At 41.0% G+C, this 16237-nt stretch overlaps 1 protein-coding gene across 1 annotated transcript in view; it reads right to left on the reverse strand.

Annotated features, from left to right (window-relative positions):
* RALB (RALB Ras like proto-oncogene B) overlaps positions 1-16237 on the reverse strand; it is a 48875-nt gene that overhangs the window by 10474 nt on the left and 22164 nt on the right. The window contains exon 2 of the mRNA XM_008638254.2: positions 239-395. Coding sequence (XP_008636476.1) covers positions 239-352 — 114 coding nt within the window. The 5' untranslated portion in view covers positions 353-395. The remainder of the gene's footprint in view (positions 1-238; positions 396-16237) is intronic.

Raw genomic sequence — 16237 nt, forward strand, 5'->3', positions numbered from 1 at the left:
AAGCACCTGTACATAATGCATGACTCCTGAAGACTGTTCATTCACAAATAAGCATCAATTTTGTCACCTTTAGCCAGAGATGTTCCCAGAGGGCACATCTCTCAGCTTCCTACATTCTGCTCCTGCCAGTTGGGTCATCAGGTCTTTTGCTCATCACATTTAGTTCCCCGGTCCCACAAAAAAAAAAAGCAAGCTGTATGAATTTGTGCTTTAGAGAAGCTGAACCAAAGTTACTTACCTCATCATACATAAACTGAAGTGTGAGTGCAGATTTGCCCACACCTCCACTGCCAACCATAATTACTTTATGGAGGGCCAAGGAACTCTGGTTCTTGCTCTTGCTGGCAGCCATTGTCCTGCTTGCCACAGACGAAGTACCGGGCAACCAATTAGATCTGCAGACAGAAGAAGCACAGTCACCCATCCATGACTTTGGTACATCAGGGTAGCAGGCAGGTAAAGTGTCTCAGTGCTGAAAGACCAGATTAAAACCCTGCCCCACAAGCCTAAACAATGGGCCACTCCAATGCACTGGCATGCAAATCATGCCTAAAGTATGAGTAGGACAAAGTATTGAAACAAATACTTTCTATTTGTGACAACAGTATGATTAATAAAAGTGCCAAAGGTTTCTAACAAGCTACTCTTGTTTGTAAACCCAGCCTACAAGACTACTGTCTAGAGCAGTTTCCAAAGAAAACCCACTCTTTCTCAAACGACATGAAATTAAGTGTTTTCTATTGTTCTTGTTAGAAGGCTTTACATCTTTCTAAATATTTCTTTAATATTGATACAACTATACCTTAGATCTGCTCATAGGCAGAAATCAGGCTTTTGATCTTCTCCCTGTGTAGGCTAAGAAAACAGCAGAGATACACAGTAAATTGGCAGGAACAAGTTGCAAAAGCTTCTAGCAGAAAGTCTTATGACACGGCATTAGCATTTATTTTACACTTCCTGCCTTTTGATGCTGCAAATCTATTTTGCTTAGGAAAAAAAAAAATCCTGCTTTACTGCAAAAAAATCTCAGTTTCTATTCTTCTCCTGATGTTGCTAAGCCATAAAGGAGCAAGCTTCAATAAACAAGCCCTAGCTAACAAGCCTCTGTTTGTGTGTTATGCAAGCCTAGTAATTAAATGCTGGAGGCTTCTTAAAAATAATACTGCCTCTTTTTTTGGTTGGTTTTTTTAAGAGTAGCTGGACACAGTAGTTGTACCAGAAGCACAAGCAGCAGCTGCCACACTCTTAGAGCAGCATCTCTAAGAACAGCACACTGAGGATAAAAGCAGAAGTACGTGAAACAAAGATGTGTCACCAGCCAGGATTCCCGCACAGAAAAAAACCCAAATATGAATATTTCAGACATATGACGTGTATATGGGAGATGGCAGGATACCAACTCTTGTGTCCTCAGAGCACCACAAAGGACCCCAGTTGTTCATATCCTGGCAGAGAGCTGTAAGGAGGCCAGTAGACCATTCAGAAAACACTGCTATAGGAAGTGGCTGTATCAGCCTTGATTTATAGCAGCACTCTTTATTCCAGAAGCACAGGAGCAATGGGCCTTCCAGGAGTCTCAAATTCGCCTGCACACAATTACTGTACTAAACCACTGCAACTGCCACATCATCAAGTGCTACTGTATGGAAACACAAGGCCAACAGTAGAAGTTACTTGGAAAAAGCTTCAGGACAACCGGCTGCCCTAAACAAAATTAACAAGAGACTAAGGGATCATCAGCCTACAAACATGCCATAGGATTATCTAGCCTGGAAAGGGACCTTTGGATGCAGTCCTGTCCAAACCTCTCCCTGAAAGCAGTTTGTTCCAAGCAATCCAGTTTATGTGCCTTGCATTTTGAGACTGACATGACCAGTCTGGACAACTGCCCTCGGAGTACACTGATAGTGACTACTTTTTTCTCCCCTTGTCATGACTTGATGTTCTGAAAAGCAACAAATCAAACTAAATTCTCATTGACTCGTGCATACAAGAACAAACATGCCAACAATCAAGAAGTGCCCTCAGGACAGCATTTTCAAACATCTGAGCAGCAGTATTTTTCCATGCAGAGTTTTTTACTCACACCTGTTTGCTACATACATTTAGTACAGCAATGCAAATTAATCATGTTTAAGTACTCATTCTGGGATAAACACTGGTAAGTGAAGACAGATATTTTCCTCTGGCAATCTTCTCTATTATGTCATACATCAGCTCCCCCATCCAGGACACTCCTTAGTACAGAAATGGGGTGTGACAATTCCTACTTCTCCATAGGTTCTCCCAGTACAGCACAAACACACATTTGTTGGGGACAGTGAATTTAGCCATTGAATTGCCACAGACATTCTAAACCAGAAGAGAATCACAAGACTGATTTTTAACTCTTAGTCACCAGAGAGGCAAGAGAAGAAGGGAACAGTTCCCGGCCAAGGAAATGTGAAAAAACACAACAGGCAGTGTAGGGTATGCCCAGCCACTGCCTTGGAGGGACGTCTGCTGAGATAAGGAGATTGAGCAATGTCCCAGCAGGACCCCCCTGGGAAGGCAGCTGCTTTTCAGTTACGGTGAGAAGACGACAGATGCAGAATCCTCTGGGAGACCCTATGCAGATCTTTTGTAACCCATTGGCCTTTACCCTCTGACACCCACCCCCTGTATCCCTACAAAGCTAGCCCCCTGCCCCTGCGAGGGCAGAGAGAGCCCATCCCTGGCCTCCCCTTCGCCGGAGTACGGACCAATAAAGCTACCTTCGTGCGGAACAGCTACACGGGCCTCTCGTCTCTCTCCCTGCTCTGACCTGGAGGCTGCCCTGCAGAGCTGAGCTGAAATCATGAGCTGACAATCACTAAAGAGCTGACAGCTTCTGCACGGGCCCTCCAGCTAGCAGCTGAGGGAAGACACCGGGCCTCGGGAAGGCGATCCTCCACGGGACCATCTCTGCGGACCGGTCACAGCTTCCTCGGTCAGAGCTACTGACCCCTCACCAGCTGTCATAAGGTAGCATCTGAACTCCAGAAGTTCTTGCTTTGCCTATTGTCCACATGGTCTACAGACGGTAAACTAGAATTCAGCTTGCTTGGACATAAACACCCAAGGAACAAGAGCTACAGATTGGCCACACAATGAGATAGTTCAGGGACTTTAAGTGTTACAGAAGTAACACAGATTGCTCGTAAATTGTAGAGAATGCTGTTTTGTCCTAGTTCAAGAGTAGTCTGGCTTTCACAGTAGGAAATAAGCTGTTTTCTGGAGTGTGACCCTTAGCTACTTTTCAGTATAATTGTGACTGGTTTTAACCTGTGACTGTTCTTTTATCAGGTATCCTAACATTGTTGTAACTGTTATCTAACACAAAGCTTTCAAGCTACACGTTTTTCTGGAATCACAAACTTAGGAATATGTAATAGGCAGCAGCACTAAGTCCACTGTGCTATGCAACAGCAATAAAGGCATAATTTACTAATAGCCAAGAGAAAAGATTTCTCTGTCCTGTCAACACAAATACTTCATCTTCACATGGTCATGGTAAATTAATTGCTGTCTTTTAGGAAAAATACTGACAAACTTGAAACAGTTCATCATAGAGGTAGAGTGGAGAGAATATTTAAATCCTTCCTTCTCTATTCCACCCCAACAATGGCCTGTAGAAACTGCAAGGTCAGCCTTACAGTATTACCTCATTCGCAATCAGAGTATAATATTAAACAAAACCCACCCAATAGCATACAAAATGGGTTTGATTGCATCTAAAGCTCTTCATGGCCAAGGTACTTGATCTTCCCTGCAGAGCTGTTCCAAGTGCCACTTGAATATTTCAGAGGATCAGGACTACATGAACCCCATGAATGCAGCAGTACGCTCACAACACAGCCCCTGAGCAGTGTGTACTCAGTGAGGTCCCAGAAGCTTCACACAAAGCATCTCTTCTTTGCTGGCACCAGAGGGAGCGTGGCCTCCCCCCAGCCCAGAACAGCCAGACAGTGCAGAGGCAAGAACAGAGGACAAGGCAAGGCTGAAGCAGTGTGACATAGGATTAACACAGTCAGTATCAGTGCAGAAGTACCAGTGCTTACAGAACAACAGGTTAACAGCACATCACTGGTTCAGAAAGGGGCACAGTGAGATTATAATAGGAATATTGTAATAAAACAAGAAAGGCATTGGAGCCAACTGTTTGTTTATTTTTATCCCCACCTCTGCAGGCCAAGAAACAGTTTACACAACATGGTTCAAAGCTCACATCTAACAGTTCCTTGAGGTTAAAAAAAATTAAAAGAAATCTATTAACACAAGTGGAAGCTCTCTCCTCTGTTATCTCTGAGTAAGCAAGGAATTTTCTTCCTATTCTATACATTAAGCATCCTTGAGGCAGTCAAGGCACATTAACTCATCTTTTCACAGAAAAACAAGTCTTGGGAAATCCAACCACTTCTCAAAAAAGCAGCAGTTTCTAGAAGAACCTGTGACAACTGCAGTTGCTTTAAAACATTACTCAACTCCCTTCATTTTATGGGACATAGACTTGAGGCAATGGGTCTTAGTGCATCTGCTGAAGAGCTCACTCTGAGTAAGTGTCCGGACAAGACACCTAATGCTGTGGGGTAAGATGCCTCCTCTCCCCTATTGCTCTTTACTTGTTGTTTGGGCACAGTTTACCTTCCAGCAAGATTTACCCTCCTCTGACAGGACAAGAGGCAATCCATTGAGCAGTCAGTCAATCTATTTATTTTCCACCTGTCATTTTACCCTCAGGTTTAATGACACCATGTTGAACTTCATATGCTAAGTGTTTTAAGCTGTAAAAAAAAAAAACAAAAACCACACTCCAAACCTTCTGAAAGTTTATTTGAGGGAGTGAGGTAGGGGAGTGAGGTAGGGGAGGTGGTTTCTTCTGGTTACCATTCATCCTGCTTTGAAATAAACTGCTAGACAGACCTACCATGACAGAGAATAAACTTTTTCTGTCAGTATTTCATTTTAAGAAATTAGAAGTAATTACCTGCTTCATCTGTTTTAAAAGATAAGGATTAAGCCATTGACTTGATAATTCTGCATTTATTCTGTAATAGGTAACACACAGCCCTATGCACAATAAGAGCTTTGTGATGCTAGTGAAAGATGCTCCTCAGATCAAGAAAGGAAGGTTACACCAGCCACAGGCTGCCTACATGAAGCACAAGAATCTACAACTCAAACCATAGGAGTTACTAATCAGCTGTTTTGATTTAGACTTCTGAAGATCTCTACTTGGCCACAGGACTAATCAAACCATGCCACCTCCCATTTAAGTTATCTAACCCTAAACTCACCAACTACTTCAGCCTTCCTTTGTCTTATCTGTTTAGATTACAATTTCTGCAGGTTAACTAAGGCCCCCTGCACAATGCTGTGCCATTCTTGGCTGGTCCCTTGAAACTGAGCACTTCAAGGCAATTGTTTATAAACACTTAGAAAATTGCTTTTTCTCCACCCTCTCCTCAACCTAAATAGTTAAACTGCTCAGAACACAGTTTACAAACAGGACTGGTTTACCTAATACCAAGATTCAAAGACTATGACTGAATAACTACACGTATTTCAAACCAGACCACACTTTCACATTCCCTTTTTACTTCATGTGCATTAAGACACCACAGCTGCACAACACTTAAAGGAAAAAGCTCTTGTCACTTCACAAGAAAGAAACTTTGCTACAGTTCATCCAAGTACATAAGAAAAAAAAGAGAAGCTTCACTAAGTCTACCTGTTTTCCAATAAATATTCTGCTGCTGTAATAAAAGAATCTGAGACCCTCCAAAGGCTTTAATTGGAATTGCTGCTAGTTCTGCCATTCAGTTCGAGATTTAAAACTGAAATAAAGCTCTAAGCTCAAAATTGCTGAGATCAGCTCTTGTTCTCTTGCTGTGCAGCTGATATCTTTGGACATTTCTTTTCATTGCTATCCTGCCACTGAAAGCAGCCATTCTTTGGATTTTAAAACAGGATTCTAGAAACCCTTAGCCCAATAGCTTGACAGAGGAGCTTTGTTAAACCCTTCAGACACCTACTTTTAAAGGAAAATCTGGCTATTCAACCTATTATAAAGACTTAAATATGATGTCATCAAAAGCAAACACAGAAAGAACAAGGTTTTGCAACAGTATTTTAGTGATCCTCATTTATCAGAATATGAATTAGAGGCTTTGAAGTGTTTGGTTCTGTGATATAACCACAAGAATGCAGTCACAGAAATTCCCTGGATCACAAAACTAATTAACAATCTCACCGAACTATGAACTGTAAGAGCTCCTCAGCCATTCTGAGGTTACCCAGAAAATATTTAAGTACTGAAATTCCATTAGCTTTCAATGGACTGTAAATGCTCCAACTGGTAATTCAACTTAAAAAAAACCAATTTGAGATTAAGAGGCATATTTAATGCCACTGAAAATTTTAGGATATGCAGGCTGAAAAATTACAAATGCTACTCTATCCTCTTTTGCTGTGCCAATATCTCCCCTCTTGGCATATATCCATTTAGTGGTTTCCAAGCTAAACAGAGATCACAATGTGTTTGGTAGAAATCCCTGCTTGGGATAGCCTCATATCCTTCCCCATGTAATGCTGGATGTTTCTACCTTCTCAGTTGTGGTTATAGATTTTTCTGGGCGATGTTTAATTGGATCAAGGAATTCATTCAGCTTGAGATGTCTTGCAGAGCACATTGGGGCAGTTTCACAGTCCCCATTTATATCACCCAGTGCTACCATCACCATCCCCTGTCCCTCAGTCCCCTCTCCCTTCCCCCTGGCAGTTCCAGCCCATCAGCACACTGGGCCTGCCAGTCACATCTGCAAGGCCACACACACCTCAGTGCTGATGTGAAGGGAGAAAAACAGTTTGTACAACTAAGGCCAAAGAAGGTGGAACTACAGCAGCCAAGCAGTTTCTTATACTGCTGCAGAAGCAGGGCAGTTCCCTCACCCTGTTCACAATTCACGCCTTAGACAAGGGGCTGGTGCAGCCACCACCCCGCTGCAGTGTCTGGGCTGAGCACTGGAGTGAAACCCAAGCCTCAGATTTGCTTTTGGCAATCAGGCATTTTCTCTCCCTAAGATCTACTAGTAGATGCAGTTGCAAAGATAAGGGCATTGGACCGGAACCTCAAAATGGATTTTGAAAACTTAATACTTTATAATATCAGGATGAAAAGTAAGAATTGAAGGCAAGGAACTACGTTACTCTGTACACATGAAGGGATCTAACCTCTTTATATAGGTTAGATCCTTGTTCCAAGTGGCAACAGCCATATCCCTAAATGTTACAGGAAAAAACCACAGAATAAATACATTTACTTGATACACTGAAAGTTACAACTTATAGTATAACTGAATGTTACATGACACCAGTTTCAGTCAATTATTATTACTTACAAATCCTGCCTAAACCCCCCAGAATTGTGTGTACACCTACAGACACTGGCTCTCACAAATGTGCTCTGGCAGGAGCTACATATACACTGCTAACTAACAGACACATGAAGCAAGACCAGGACTAGCAAGTTCACCATGTTACAGCAGTTAAAGGTTAAACCAGAACCTGAAGCCAGGTCGTTAGTATTCTCCATCTCCTACAAGGCTGGGGAAATACTAGGCACAGATTGAGGAACCATTTCAATTCACAGTTGTGTTTCCTCAAATGAATCAGATTGGAGTATTAACTTCCATAATAAGAAAGACTGCAGACTGTGAGATGAACTTTTACGGCAGGAAAGACCCTAAGACTTGCTCATCTAGAAAATATCACAGGCAGTATAAAAAGCAGTATTTTTAATATAGTTGTGATCAGGAGTCTTCTCTGCATGCATGAAGACAACCCAGATATCACACTAAAATATTCTAACAGTATCAATAGCATCAGACATCCAACCACTGGATACCAGCCAATTAGGATTAAGAATCCCTACTAGTGATCCTGGTCTCTACACCATATCTTACTTTTCACTATTTCACACATTCGTATGCAAAGCCATCTCCAGCTCTTCACTTAGCCTAATAAAGTTTAATAAGATCAAGTGATTTTTAGAAGAGTGCACTTCGTATACAAAATATTTTTTGACACCTGCAGTTACGTAGAACAGGAAGAACAGGAGACACACAAGTGCATTGCTCCTTTAACTGATCATTGTCCTCGCAACCTACAAAGTCTAGCACACTGCTCTTTCCAACAGGTTATAGCTAGACTTGGATAATTCCACCTTTTAGGCTATGTTCAAATCTGGACCACCACAGCAGTGATCCATTTTAAGTACAAAATACCTGTATATACTCATATTCCCCACAATCCTCTCCTTCCTTGCCAAGTACAGCCCAATTCTTCTTATAAATTTTCAGAGATGAATCAGTGCAGCTCAGAAAGCAAATCTGATGGCGTTTAATTTACATTTACTTACTACATGAAATTCTTAAATATATGCCCTCTCACATCATTCAGTACAGGACCATTCTAGATTACTCATTACAAATAGACAGACATTACCTTACACATTAGCAGTAATCTCAAGACAGTAACTTTGCTAAGAATAATCTCAATGTCTAAGGAAAAATGGAACTAAATCCTGTCCAAGTCTGTAGCAAGGCTGCAACCTTCAAAGGTTTAGTCACAGGAAAGAATCAGTCTGGTCAGTTGGAGCATCAGAAGAGCAACACTTTAAAGCAACCCTTTAAAATTGAACTCAGATCTTATGCTGAAGTGAAATATAAGCAACTATATATCGCTGTTCCTAAGGAACTTAAATATCTGAATTTGTTTGTTTGGGTTTTTTGGGGTATTTTTTTTTGGTTTGGTTGGGTTTTTTTGTTGTTGTTTGTTTGTTTATTTGCTTGGTTTCGGTTGGTTGTTTATTTTTAGAATTTCATCAGAGTGGAAAAAAATATAGCCAAGTAACTTGTTTCTGAGCAGTAGCTAAGAGAAGAAGAAAAAGGACTTCCCTTAAACAGTGCTTTTAAGGCACAGGAGCACACCCTCTCTCCCTGAAAAAAATCACATATATCTACGTTTAAGTAAATAAGGTTTTAAGGTCATGCTGTAAAGCTAATACTCTTAACAGCGGGTATCAACAGTATCAAGAGATTGTCATTGCATATAGGCAGTACACTTATAAGTGCCTTGTTGCACAGATAGCATGCAAGCATCATAGTTACATAGAGTTTTATGGGGAAAAAAAGTAAGAAACCACCCTCCATATTATTTTCAGTATTACTCCGGGCAGATCAACTAGTAGAGTGTATGTAGCACCAGCAATATACTCTTTATTTCAGCAAGATAGTGTTACCTAAAGTGAAAGTAAGACAGTAGTGTCATTACAGCTAAAACCACTTCTTCTGTAGGGAGACATCTAACCAGAGATCTCCAAGTACTTTCAGAAAGCCTCCAAGTCTAATATTAACACCCAGAAGACATATTGCAGACACAGAAGAGAAGGATCTACCACATTGCTTTTACCTTGCAAGATCTTGCTAGAAATCCTAATAGAAATCTTCTACAAGCACAAAGACTGAATTGATACCATTAATCAGTATTACTATGCTAAGAGTTTGTCACTGTGGTGATAACAGTCTAGTTGCCCAATTACTTAGGGTGAATTACAACACCACTGTTCACACTAGTTAATTTGGCTCATACCAGAAAAGTGACACTCAGGCAACAGACTTGTTCAACGGCCTCACTCCCATTGACTTGCAAAGTGTATTTCACCTGTATTTCACCTGTATTTCCTTTGAAAGCTCATCCATGCAGAAACATGTTCATCTTTGATACACAGCATACATGAAGTCCACCAAACCACTAAGAGACAGTGACATGCCTCAGATAATCTCATACCATTTTTTACCTGGATCTCCAGGGGCCTAACAAATACAACAGCCAAATCAAACAGATCACACAATCAGTGTCTTAAGGGGCACACGAGAGCTCAAAATAACCAAAATCTTACCTTAGTACCAGGTTACAACATGGTTTCAGTTACTTCAGTGAAAAAAACTGCAACTATATAATCCACAAGAAAATTGCCACTACCACTGATTTTGCAAATTCCACCAAATTCCAATTCAACCAGAAGTGTGCTACAGAGTTGCAGGAGCTCTCACCACTGTTACCCAGTCCTGAGGCAGTCAGACCCAGTCATTGGTGTCACAAACATGCCACAAGACACTGCAGACAGGCCACAAGCTGCTACCACTGCTCCCCCAAAGGATGTATCTCACTAGATCATGCTTCCCTAGTGAACTGGATGTCTGGGATAAATCAGAAGTCTGAACATTATTTAGTTTGGCTTAGCTAATACCAGCAGAAGCAATTGTCTCTGCCCATACAATTACATTCCTTGCTTGCAAACTGAAGTTAATGTCTCATGCTCACATCTCTGTTTGGGGAAATGTAAGCCACTGTTGAGACCATATTTGATGCAGATAGGCAAGTAATAAACCCCCATCCTGACTTCACTCTTAACCATAGAATCCCAGCTCCCTAGGGGCACTCAGGAATCATCTTCCTATAGACTATGAGAGTACTTCCACTATTTTAAGCACTTCATTGGGGTTCACAGATGTGTACCGTGAGTCACTAAGCTTCCTCAATCAGGCAACATCACACAACTGCCAAGCACTGAACCTTTCCCTCCATCTTTCAATCAATGCATTTACATTACAACATGAAAAGAAACAATGGTGACATTTAGTACCCATAATTTAGCTGCTGTGCTAAGTCACCTTTAAATAGATTTCTTTACTCCAGTTCCCCCAATCAGGTAGAGTGAACTGCACATGCAAGAAGCTGCCTTTCCACTGGACTAGGAGCATATGTTTTCAATAACAGACAGTTTTCCAGACTACTGTATTCATATACTTCATACCAAAGCCAAAAGCAGTATTTCTATCTTCAAATGGGAACTGGATTATTACACCAGTACGGGCGTCTTATGAAATTTCAGTATCCCCAGAGTTAAGAATACTAAAAAGCTGTGGAGAACTTTACTTATGGGAGAAGTCTTATCCTTGGTCTCCCTCATGGAGAATGCTCTGCCCACCACTATAAAACACTTACAGCCAAATGTGTTCTCTCCAACACAGCCTCCAGGGTGCTGTAGAACGAAGAGTGGCACAGTATAACACGCTTGGTAACTCTGGGTTTAGGTGGCAGACTATTAACTCAGAACCACTTGACTTCAACACAGAGAATAAGGACACATTTAGTTCAGAACACTTCTCTTTATGACCTAGCAAATGACAGGTCACATGAACATACAGAACCAGTGCAGAACATAAACCACGCATTTATTCTTGGGTTCTCCTGGAGACATCTCCTATCTTCACAGAGCACTTTACCAGAATAAAAAACCCTATTATTCTGATACCTAGGAGCTCATCTCACGGCTTTCATGCCTTTCTTGGGAAATCAGCACAACAGGGTGCTTCCATACACTAATGCATGCAGCACAGGCAACGAGATGGAGACGTTGGGGGTCTGTGTGTAGCCACAGGGGTTACAACCTCACTGGAATCACAGAGATGAGCTTGGATAGCTCTCATGGTTAGAGTGCTGCTGTGGATGGCTACAGGCTCTTTAGGACAGACCGGCATGGCAGGAGAGCTGTCTTTCCCATGAGAAAAGCTGGAGCAGACAAAGCTCTGTCTAGAGATGATAATAAGCCAGTTTATGGATCAGGAGTAGCACAGTCTGCAGGAGGACTGGACTAGACAGTCTCCACAAGTGTCTACCAGCCTCAGCAACTCTAAGTCATCTGTGCCCAGCAATGCAGTTGCTACAAATCTTATCTGTGGGAAGGCCCGTTTTTCAACTTGCACAAGTAGTACAGCAGAGCTAGAACACTTAAAGCCAGTCCATCATGACTAACACTTAATTAAAAACCTTATCTAACACTTATTTACAAGAGTGTAACAGGTTCATGATCTGCTATTGCCCCTGTTATACTAGATGATATTAGAAGACAGTTGTGAATACTTAAGGAAAGGAGTTGGACAAGAACACTGCTTGATCCCTGTTTTACAAGCTAAATAAAGATAAAGATGCACAGTATCACCACCAACTGGTCTGCCTAATATTTTTTTAAATTAGTTTCCTTCCATTAAAACTTCAGAACAGATTCAACCAATAAAGCCTACTTCAAATTTAGTTTGCCTCCTAAGACAAAAGTAAATTTCCAATGCCTGCAGAATTGTTTAAAAAATTAAATTGATTCCTAAACTGTGTTTTGAAACACAATAAAGTGGAAAGAGAGATAGGAATGTGTGCTTGAAACTGGTGCTGTCTTTTGAAACATCATTTCCTTAAATTTCTTGGCCAGTCTATTTTATGACATGGTAGATAAAAGCAGAAAGCTGCCATAAAAGTCAGTCAGTGAGACTTCTTGGTGAGTACACTAATGAGAATTCCTTACCTACCCAAAATGAAATCTCACAGTAAGCCAAGAACACTAAATAGCAGAAGAGTACCATCAAGGAGAGGAGCTTCTTACTGCAGCAGCAGTTTAGTGGAAAGGCTGTATCACAGATTACTATATACTTTACAATTAATTAATTTTAATCAGGGATCAGCTTCCCCAATTAGCAAAACCAGCTCTTTTCTGGAAAGCTGAGGCAACTGACATGCAATTTGATCTAAAACTACTTCACTTGTTAAATGTCTGCTTTAGAGTGGTGCCCAAGACAGCATCCTCTGGAGCAGGATAGCACTAACCTTATACAACACCTACTTAAAAACAAAAAAAGCCACTTTAGTTTCTGTTCTGCAGCATGAAGTCCAGAGTTCAGGTAGCTCCTACAAATAATCTTTTAAAGTGCTTTGTCAAGTTAAGTATAATCCTGTAATGTAGTACTCTATAATATTCTTGTCTATAAAGTGGGATTCTTTTCCCTGTTAAACCTGTGACTCAAACCAGCAGCTTGGGAAAAAAAAAAAAAAGGTCATCCATATTAAATCTAAATTGGAAACATTCTTTAATATGTCCACCTACCATGCCCAAAATAGGGGATAAGTCTAGGTCTCCAGTACCCTTCAGAAGAATAATCTTTCACTACAGGTAAAAATATATACCAAAAGAGCTAGAAACCAGAGAAATCACAGCATCTGCTTAACTCCGCATGTTCTCAGCTTTCCAGTTCTATGCTTTGACTTCAGATTATTTTTGACACATTCCAAATTTAAGAAGAATATATTAAAAACTCCAGTTTCACTGCATTATTAGTGGCCTAAAACATTTCACACTAAGCTTCAACTGACAGCAACACTAAATCACAAAGTAACAGCTGACAGGATTAAGACTTTAACAAATGCTTATAATCCCAGAACTGATTTTTTTGGTCTTTGACTTGTGATCCAGCAAAGATTCCTAGTCAGGACTGCATTTCCATTAAGTCTCATATTCATGTAATCAACCATTATTCCTTTGTCAACAACTTCAGCAAGGAAGGCTATGGACTCATGGTTCCATAGAAAACAGTTGAAGTTCTAAGCAAGCACTTTGTTACCATAAAGATTCAAGTAGCTCCTTACACATCAGCCTAAAAAACATTCTCACATTACACAACTCCATGACTTTCGTTTTGACAGGTCTTGAAAAACACATTTGCACATCTCAAGCACAAGAGACAAAACAGATCCTCTAATATTACTATTAAAGCAGAATTTGGAAGAACATGAAGAGATAAACCATGAGTTATACAGACTTATCTTGCTTAAATGACAAGACAACTTGATATTTCTGGGGCAAGCATGAAGGAAAGTTGGTTAGTCCTCTTTAAAGGGCTAAAAGAGCTACCAACAAAATTATTGCTCCTTAGCAGCTATTAACAAGGACTTTTTAAATACATGTTCTTTAGCCTCTTATCAAGAGGCAAGCATCAACTGTATCATACAACAAAAGCCACAAAATTGACTGTTAGCACTAGGAGAGTGAAACAGCCAAGACTGCTGACCTTGCTGCTCCAAGCAATAGCAGGCAACAAGCAATGGAACCTTATCACCACTACTTGACAGTGATGCAGAACAGTTAGCAGAGACATGGGGCTGGAAGGTGGATGAAGAAAGAAAGGCTAAAGAACTACAGTTTTTTATCAGCAAGATAAACTTCCAACTCAAGACAGAATAAGTTTGAGAATATAAATTGCCATCTAACCTGGGTGATAATTAGGATCAGCACCCCTCCTAAGTCAATCATGTAAAGTCACTTGAAGTCAGGCACACAGGGAGTGAAAAGCAGCAAGCACCTACATTTATCTACTCTGTGTCTCCCCAGCAACTGCCTTTCACTCAAACCCCCAGAGACCACTACTCCCATCCCGAGCTGCTTGCTACAGCAACAGCCACAAGACACCTACTGACCCCAGGCACTGTTTGTCCTGATACCACTGTGCACTTGCACTCCCATGAGTGCTTAGGGCCTGCACAGCTGTCACGAGAAACAGGCTCCTTCAGTACCCCAGCTCAGAGAGGCTATTAATTCCCATGAATTCGTTGTGTAATAGAAAGCAATTCATTTAATCAGTCACATGGAGCTTGAATCTAGTCAGTAAGAAATGATTGAGTTAACGTGCAATTATCCACTGCATGGAAAGTGAACAGGTTTACAGGACAAGAACAAACTGTGAACCAGATTCCCAAATCGTGATGCTAGGGATTGTTCTGCTGTTTCACATGGCCACTTTTGCTCTGTTCACAGGACAGTTTTGTTCCATGTGAAGCTCAGACCCCAACACTTCCTAGAGAAGCAAGTAATTTTATCCAGCATTTGGTCAAATAACAGTAGGTGCTCAATCAATTAAGCAGCTGAAAAAACTTAGAGCCCAAATGAGGCATTAGATCACAGAAACTATAAGCCATCCAGGATTTCAGTGTATACATCTAAGTTGTCCAGGCAGTGTCCCATCATCACTGAGTTGATTTGATCAAAATGCCTCAACTGCTCTTCTACACAGATTTCCAGTACCACTGCACTGACAGTTAGAGACAAGTTTGAGAGTTTTAAAGGATGGCCAAGAAAGGATATTGTCCGGTCAAATTAAGCTTTCAGTTAAGAGCTTTTGTAAAGCATTCCAGCTAAATCTTTAGACTAGAAATTCCTCTGCAGTATATACATAACACTAGCAAAAATAGGTCAGCTTCACTTTCTTCCAGGCATGCAAAACAGAATCAAGTTGGCTTACTCCAAAAGAAGTGAAAATAAACAATTTACTCCTAAAAGTCTAACACAGGAAACTTGTTTACAGGACTAGTCTGAAGGTTATTCTATTCCTAAATGAAATATTTATTAGAGAAAAAAAATACAAAATATTTCAGCATGGTAAGTTACCATCATCTGATCATAAGCAAAAATCCAAGTAGTTAAAATTATTCTAGCAAGTCTGCTATACATGAATAAGTGCAAAGATGCTATTTCAAGTAGGATTGAGCTTTTGCTAATAAATTCTCTGTAATCAAATTATTTTCAGCCTTCAAGCAAATCACTTCCAAGAACCACAAGTCTGGCTCCCAGTTGTTAGTTCCTACTCTCACTTTGACAACCTTAATTGGACAGGGAGTATTTAAGACATTAAAAAGAAAAAAAAGACAGCTTTTTCTGAAAATCATGTACCTCTGAGAATGAAAACAGACAAGCACTTCCCTGTCCCGCAGAAGAGAAACAAGAATCTTGGAACTAGGGAAGTAATGTTAGAACAGGTTTTTTTTAAAAAAAAAAAAAGGCAACACCCAAAACTACTCAGCCTGCACACTTTAGCTTTGAAAATTACAAGGTTGCTCCTTGTACAGGTGCGGTCTCCTTGTTCCCTTCCACCATGAAAACCCCCAGACACAGTCAAGGCTAAGTCTCCTGTCCTCAGAACAGAATCGATTCAACAGGGCTCCAGCAGAATGACCGAGTTAGGCCTCCACCAGCTGTTCAGGAAACATGACTGGGCTGCTTTGCCTCACCTCTCTCCCTGCCCTTCTCCAGGTAAGGTCACGCTCAGGCACCACCCTTCTCTTTCTACAACACCTCAACCAGTAAGGCTGCAGGGAGGATAAAGGTGGGCACAGAGAGTTCTCTCTCTACCCAGATAAAACGAGATCCCCCAGGAACTTCTGGCTCAGCTGAGACCGACAGCATCCCAAACCCTCTGTTTATCTCGCGCAGACGAAACGTTATCGCTTATCCGAGGGCACCAAGCGACGGCAGGGCAGCCTGTACGGGAGGAAT

This window comes from Corvus brachyrhynchos, unplaced genomic scaffold (assembly GCF_000691975.1).
Source record: "Corvus brachyrhynchos isolate BGI_N302 unplaced genomic scaffold, ASM69197v1 scaffold126, whole genome shotgun sequence".
Classification (NCBI taxonomy): Eukaryota; Metazoa; Chordata; class Aves; order Passeriformes; family Corvidae; genus Corvus; species Corvus brachyrhynchos.